The sequence below is a fragment of the Scomber scombrus genome, chromosome 4, assembly GCF_963691925.1.
Source record: "Scomber scombrus chromosome 4, fScoSco1.1, whole genome shotgun sequence".
In the NCBI taxonomy this organism is placed as follows: domain Eukaryota; kingdom Metazoa; phylum Chordata; class Actinopteri; order Scombriformes; family Scombridae; genus Scomber; species Scomber scombrus.
In genome coordinates, this window is record NC_084973.1 from 30,956,577 (window position 1) to 30,964,500 (window position 7,924).

At 40.5% G+C, this 7,924-nt stretch overlaps 1 protein-coding gene across 1 annotated transcript in view; it reads right to left on the reverse strand.

Moving 5' to 3' along the window:
* Nucleotides 1-7,924, reverse strand: part of fras1 (Fraser extracellular matrix complex subunit 1) — a 98,124-nt gene that overhangs the window by 42,437 nt on the left and 47,763 nt on the right. Inside the window, 2 exon segments of the mRNA XM_062417931.1 lie at nucleotides 4,857-5,036; nucleotides 7,687-7,806. Of these exon segments, the coding sequence (XP_062273915.1) occupies nucleotides 4,857-5,036; nucleotides 7,687-7,806 (300 nt within the window).

Consider the following 7,924-nt stretch of genomic DNA (forward strand, 5'->3'; position numbering starts at 1 on the left):
CCTCCTCCCTTCCTTCCTTCCTTCCTCCCTCCCTCCTTTCCTTCCTTCTTCCTCCCTTCCTTCCTTGACTCGAGGACAACAGGAGGGTTAAACAGGCTACCACTCTGCATGGACATATTTTTATAATATGAGCAAAGAGAAAATAGTTTTTTTTACTTTACACATACTGGTAAAATATGAAAAGGCTGCAACAGTTATTTACTTAAAAAAATACTAAATTTGGAAATGCTTGCAGGAACAGATTGGTCTGATATTCCTGCATCTGTTGCAACACCAGGAAAGTTTATGCTTCCAGATTAAAGGATGGATTTACATTATATTAACATAATAACCACATGTCCGTATATGCATGGAGAGAGTTTTAGTTGCTGTGATACAACTTTACCTTCTTTACGAGATTGAGGACAAAATCTGTGAAAAAATGCATGTGAGGCTTCAGCAGTCTGAATTAGAAAAATGTATCTTATATCTTCCACAGTTACAGTCTTTTAGCTCATAATTCCTTATTGGAGTTACCATCCAGCCATTGAAACTCATTCAGTTTACATATGAGCATAATGTTATTGTTAGAAGACAAACTTTACAAAACCAGACTAGGAGGTGGCGATAAGGCCCTTAAAGAATATCAAGATATTTCAGGGTAATTTCTGACATATTCTAGACGATATGATGAAAATACTCCTTTGCAGGATTTTTAGCTGTCATTATACTCAACTGGCTGCTTCTGCTTGAGGTGGTGAAATAAGTTAGTTGTATTGCCCCCTTTCTTTGAGTTAGTGGGACAATTACAGCAACCAAAACTCTTCCTCACTTTAGAAATGAGCATAATATTATTGTTTGAAGGCAGATTTGTGCATCCAGATTGATCCAGACTAGTGAAATGGTCCTTAAATAAAATATCATGATCTTTTGGGTATTTCTGTGATATTAATTATATTCTTGACGCTATGCTGAAATACTCCTTGCAGGATTTTCAGCTCTACTCGTATTGAACCAGCTGATTCCGCTTGAGGTGGTGAAATAAGTTAGTTTTTTCTTGCACTTCTTACACATTACCCAAACCTTATTGTACATATTACATGTGATTTATTGTAGTTTGTTGATGTATTATAATCAAACTACTTCCACACTACTGAAGTTGTCCCCTTTTCTTCACCATAGAGTCGATAGTAATGCTACTTCTGCTTTTAGCCATGCTTGTTGTTGTTTTGCATGACAACAGCATGATATCATTACATCAAAAAGTCAGAATATTGCAATTATCATGATATACATTTTTCCGATGTGAGGGATTTTTTTGTGTCATGAGGGACTCATTGTGTCGGGTGGGCCGTAACCGTAACAACTGTAAACATCTAAGCCTCAGGCGTTTTGTTAAATTAGATAAGACTGACCATCTGTTGACCAAGTAGGGGGTCGTTGAAGGGGTTTCTGTCCTTTATTACTTTACGATGTCACATTTGTTATACTTTATTACTTTGTCACCCTGTCTTATTCAAACTTCCACTGGGAGGTACAGTATAGAAGCTGAAACTGGTTGTTGCTCCATGCTAGCGTGAGTAAAAGAGAAAGATTCATCACTCCTTCGTCTGTGCTTTTCTTCAGAGAAACTTCTATTACAAAAATTCTACTACACCTATCATAGTAAATATTATTCCGATATTAGCATGAGCGACACAATATGGCACTACCCTAATCCAGACATTCAGAGGTTGTGAGTTTTGTGGTATTTGGTAGTTTTGGGGGAAGTTTTCTTGTCTAAATCTGCCTTTATCTGGCCAAATATGAATAGCTATAGCAGTGCTGCTTCCTCTAATATAAAATAATGACTCAGATATTGCATAGAAGTTTTACCAAAGTTTTATAGTTAATAAAAAACTAAAAAAAACAAACATTAATTGTCTGAGGAATTGATTTATTAACTTCCATTGCAAAAGTTTAGCAGTATGATAAATTGAAGTTATAAAATAGTGTTTTACTTCCACAGAGGTGAAGCTTTGTTAGTATTTAATGTCTGAGAAGCCCTAAACTAACTAAAAGGTTTCTTCTTCTTTTTTCTTTCTTCTTTCTTTTCTTCTTTTTTTTTTATTAAATCAACCAACCTCAACAAATCTGTCTTGACATCAAGGTTCAAACACTTTGGACTCACCAGTCACAGCAGAACTAATGAAGCCTCTTGGATCAGAACATCGGCTTTATTTGCATAGGACTGAATATTTACTTCCTTTTGAAACTTCCCCCCAAAAAAAAAAACGTATTCCATCGTCACACTGAACTTCAGATAAATCCGAGGTGAAGTTGGTTACAATCTGTATTGATCTGTACGACAGGTGCCCTTTGACTAACGCTGCACCTGAGAGGCGGGGGCACGACCTAACACAGCTAACAAGCCTTTTGAAGACTTCCGGGGGGGCTTTTTGAAAGAAGTGGGCATCGACACAACAGCACCATTCATTTCATCCCTTTGTGCTGTTACCTTGACAACTTGACACCTTTCCTCGTAGGCTGACAACCTATCCCAAAGGAGCAGAGAGGAGGTGCAGAGGCAGGAAAAGGGGGGGGGCTTTTTCGTGTTAGCAAGGATTGACGGTAATTATCCAGGGCTGCTGCTCTGTGGCTCTGAGGTGAACTGATGCTCAAAAAGATCGGAGAGCGAGAGAGAGCGAGAGCCGGTGTTAACATCCAGTTAATTAGCATGCTGCGAGAGCGTTCAGTGATGTGGGGGGAATCCTTTCAGCCGGGGGCCGAAATGCTCAATAGCACGGAAGCTAATAATCACCTCTTTGTGGGCTGGAAGATGCATCAACTTCCTCTCTCGTGCTTTTTAGTCTAAAATGTAATAAATGTTGCTTGTAATTTCATTTTAGAGTAAAATCAGTTGGAGGTGACATGAGAGGAGCTTTTATTATTTCTCTCACCTGGTGATGCTGAAGAGGTGTTAAGTAATGAGTTTGTTGTTTTAACCTTTGTGTCGTCCTCCCGGGTTTAATTGACCCCGTCTGTTTTGACTGTTCCTTCTTTCCTCCCTTCCTTCCTTCCTTCCGTCTGTCTGTCTTTCCTTCCTCCCACCTTCTCTCTTTCTTTCCTTCCTCTCTCTTTTCTCCCTTCCTTCTTTCCTTCCTCCATCCCCTTTCTTCCTTCCTTCTGTCCTTCCTTCCTCCCTCCCTCCTTCTTTCCTTCCCTCCTCCCTTCCTTCCTTCGTTTCCTTCCTCCCTTCCTTCCTTTCCTCCCTCCCTCCTTCTCTCTTTCTTTCCTTCCTCTCTCCTTCCTCCCTTCCTCTTTCTTTCCTTCCTCCCTCCCTCCTACCTTCCTTCTTTCCTCAGTCCTTCCTTCCTTTCCTTCCTCCCTTCCTTCTTTCCTTTCCTCCCTTCCTTCCTCCCTCCTTTCCTTCCTGCATTCCTTCCCTCCTTCATTCCTCCCTCCTTTCCTTCATTCATTCCTTCCCTCCTTCCTTCCTTCCTCCCTTCCTTCCTCCTTTCCTTCCTTCTTCCTTCCTCCCTTTCCCCCTCCTTTCCTTCCTTCTTCCTTCCTCCCTTTCCCCCTCCTTTCCTTCCTTCTTCCTCCCTTCCTCTCTCCCTCCCTTCCTTCCTTCTTCCTCCCTTCCTTCCTTCTTCCTCCCTTCCTTCCTTGACTCGAGGACAACAGGAGGGTTAAGGTGGTTGAGTTTGATTTTAGTTAAAGGCTGCGGTCATTCGGTGTCTGCATGTGAGTTAATGTCTATTTATGAAAAGAGGGGCAGCTGGAAAACATCAGAGATAAACAAGAGAGGAAGTGAAGCACGGCTCATTACACTTCCCTCTCTCTTTCTCTCTCTATGTGTGTGTGTGTGTAAATGAACCTTTCTGTACATTTACTGTAAAGTTTATGAATCCGGAGCAAATCTGCTTCATCGACGTGTGAATGAGCATTTACCTGCTTCCACCTATTTCATAACCACACAGAGTAAAACCAGAGTAATATGCTCACTCTGGTTAAAAGTCCAGCAATAATTCAGCCATATTTACACCATTTTTTCCTCTGATTTCAGTCTTAAATATATCATATTGTAACGTATCATCATGTAGTTTTTCAGGTCATTGCAGTAGCTCTAATCTGTTAGAAATAAATGTGTCTTTGTGGGATGAGAGCAGCTGTATTTGGGCATTATTTCTTAAGTGATAAAAAGCTGTTTTTGTTACTTTCTTTAAGTGAGAATTATCAAAAAGGAGAGTTTTAAAGCCTTCTCTTAAACATGGAGATGGGGGGGTTAGTCTCATGGACCCAAACTGGAAGATTAAGGTGACTTATAGTCAGGGTTGTGAAAGTTACTTTAGAAATATAATAGGTTACTCTATTTAAAATGTAATGTAACTTATTACATTTGATTACTTTTCTAATTTTCTAGTTTTCAGCTGTTAGGTTAAGTGTTCCCTCCATCCTTCCTTCCTTCCTTCTGTCCCTCCTTCCTTCCTTCCTTCCTTCCTTCCTTCCTTCCTTCCTTCCTCCCTCCCTCCCTCCCTCCCTCCCTCCCTCCCTCCCTTCCTTCCTTCCTCCCTCCCTCCCTCCCTCCCTCCCTCCCTCCCTCCCTCCCTCCCTTCCTTCCTTCCTTCCTTCCTTCCTTCCTTAGTGTTCCCATTAAGCACCAAAATCTAAGTCCAGCTGTTTTTCATGGATACTGACATGATTTATAAGGGAGATCATTTCTTATAAAGAAACATTTATCTCTCATTTAAAATGTATTCATTAGTTCATGTAGATTTTAGAATATAAAATAAAGATATTTGATAAATAAAGTCAAAGGTCTGGCAAGATTCGTTGCATTTCTACACTTTAAATGTCATGTAGGTGCTGGTTTGAACCCCTTTCTCTCTGCTTACCTGGGTTGGAGGCGCGTTCCAGGTGACCCAGGCTCGTCTCCTTGGTAACGCGGTAGATGAGCTCGCTGGGCTCGCTGTCCTGGTCGCTGGCCGACAGCTGCAGCGTTGTGAGCTTCTTCATCGAGTTTTCATCCAACACCAAACCTTTGTTCACCAGCACGGACGGAGGGAGACGATCCTCTGCAGGAGGAGAAGAAGAAGAAGAAGAAGTTTGTGAAGTTTTTGAAGGACATAAAAATATTAGGAGCCCAATTTCTCATCCTGGTAGACAATAAAAAACAAACAAACAAACATGATGGACTGAATCAGCGGAGGAGAAAGAAGCTGAGACTGATTTGGCTCAAAAAGAGAAGAGAGAGAGGGAGAAGGAGAGAAGATAAGAAGAAGTAATATGAAACCGCTGAAATGGAGGAATGACACAACAACAAGCAAGAAAAGCGGAAAAGATTAAATTGGGTGACAGGGGGGCGGAAAAAAAAGGAGGGAGGGAGGAAGAGGTATAAGGAGGAATGACAGAGATATACAGTAAGTTGGAGAGATTTGGACAACCGGATAAGGAAAGATTGAGAGAAGGAGTGAAGGAAAGTAATCAGAGGACAGTGTGGTGGAAGCAGATAGGAGCAGAGAGCTTCACTATAGTCACATCTGAGTGAGGAGAGAAGAGAAAAAGACAGAGAATCAGGATTGTGTTGAACCATGAGGGACGAATATAATCCTTCAGTTTCCTCCGACTCGTGCAGACGGAGCTGCTGTCGAGGTCTGAATTTTAACCGCTGGAACGACGCAGCAGGTTGGCGTCGACCCCGGAAGGGTCTTTAGCCGACGCTGCAACGCTGGGAGTTAACCACTATCCAGCTGGCTTAGAAACATTAAAAGTTGGGCTTTAATTATACAAAAAGTACTTAATGACTTCTTAAAATATGGATCCATTTAGAGGAAACTGTAGCACCATGTTTCACTGATAATCTGACGTGAAGCTGCACTTTCATACTTTAAATTAGAGTAAAAATCAACATAAATCAAGCATTTATTTATGACTTGACACCAACTCTGAAAGCAGACTGATGCTCCTTTATTCAATGATGCAACCTGTAGTTGCAATACTTAGAAATTAGGGAAATAGTTCAAATTCTTCCTCTCAAAAAACTGTCAATTTAGCTTTTATCCACTCAGGTGTAACACATAAGACCTGTTAAGATTTAGCATGGACTTGACCTCACTGAGTCCTAGTCTTGGTTATCAGGCTAAAAACAGAAGAGTAGCAATCCAAAATGATAATGTCCTGATCCAAAATACAGAAAAAAGACCAACTCTGAAAGCAGACTGATGCTCCTTTATTTAATGAGTAGCTGTAGTTGTAATACTTGTCTTAAAAATTAGGGACAAAGTTCACAGTCTTCCTCTTAAAATCTCTAAACAGCAGGACTCTAATCAAACACCTGAAGAATGAATATAACTATAATATATGGATTTGACCTCAGTGAGTCCTAGTCTTTGTTATCAGGCTAAAAACAGATTAGTAATTGATTCATACTTCATTAAAACTTCCCTAGAGCAATTTTATTACTTTATTAGTTATATTTTACAATTTCCATTTTTTCCCTATTCTTTTATGATTACTTTTATTGTTCTATTTTTTTATTAATATTATTTTCCTATATTACTTTTCCATCTTATATTACATTAATTTGTTTTTGATTGTTTGTTTAAACATTGTTTTTAAGCACTTGGTGGATGTAATTTGAGCTGCACGTCGTGATATTATACAAATAAGTTATTATTATCATAACTATCTACAGTATCTAAAATCACAAGTTGCACAAACCAAAAACTTTTACTTACTTTTCCAGACCAAAAGTTTTTTTTTCTGAAGGAATGCAAGTTGCAACCAGGAAAATGTTGGATAAATAACATAAAATAGCAGAAATTATTAATGTAGCCTTAGATACATTTACTATTATACTACTATTTACTACCTATTAACCCTATTCAACCTTTAAGCATCAGTTAGCAGGTTTGCACAGTTCAACATTTAGCATAAGCTGAACGGCTGGAGGCCTAAAAATAAAGAGTTCATGAAGGAGGTTAGATTTATCCTTTGTGTCGTCCTCCCGGGTCAGATTGACCCCGTCTGTTTTGACTGTTCCTTCCTCCCTCTCTCCTTCTCTATTTCTTTCCTCCCTCTCTTTTTCCTCCTTTCCTTCTTTCCTTCCTCCATCCCCCTTTCTTCCTTCCTTTTGTCCTACCTTCCTTTCCTCCCTCCCTCCTTCTCTCTTTCTTTCCTCCCCCCTACCTTCTTTCCCTTCACTTCCTTATTTCCTGTCATTCTTTCCTTCATTCCTTCCTTCCTTCCTTCCTTTCCTTTCCTTCCTCCCTTCCTTCTTTCCTTTCCTCCCTCTTTTCCCTCCTTCTTCCTCCCTTCCTCCCTCCCTCCTTCCTTCTTCCTCCCTTCCTTCCTCCTTCCCTTCCATCCTTCCTTCCTCCCTCCCTTCCTTCCTTCTTCCTCCCTCCCTTCCTTCCTTCTTCCTCCCTTCCTTCCTTGACTCGAGGACAACAGGAGGGTTAACTATCATTATCATTAACTTGCATGATTTAGAAAATGGAGAAAAAAACAAAACAACAAAAGCTTTTACAGAAAATAGCTCCATTTCTTTCTCCTTCCTCTCCACATATATTTTGTATTCGGGCTGCGTTGGAGGTGCGGTGACACATCAGTAAGCATGCAGGACAAAGGGGCTAAAGCTCTGCAGTAATTGCCTCCAGCGGCTGAAGGAAGACTTTCAGCACTATACAGGTAACAGAGGATGAAAGGAAGAGGAGGAAACCTTACCCAGCACACTGATGAAGAAGGACTGATCGATCAGTTTGTTGCCCTCCGGATCCACCAGGTTGAATTTGAAAGACAGGCTGCCTCCCTTCTCGCCCTTCTCGTGACTGAACTGCAGCAGACCTGAAACACAGAGAGCAGCACAGTGTAACCTTCACGCTGAGCCTCAGAAACAAGACACAAACACACATATAAAACAATAAAACACTGCCATATAAAACCCTTACATACTGTTTATAAC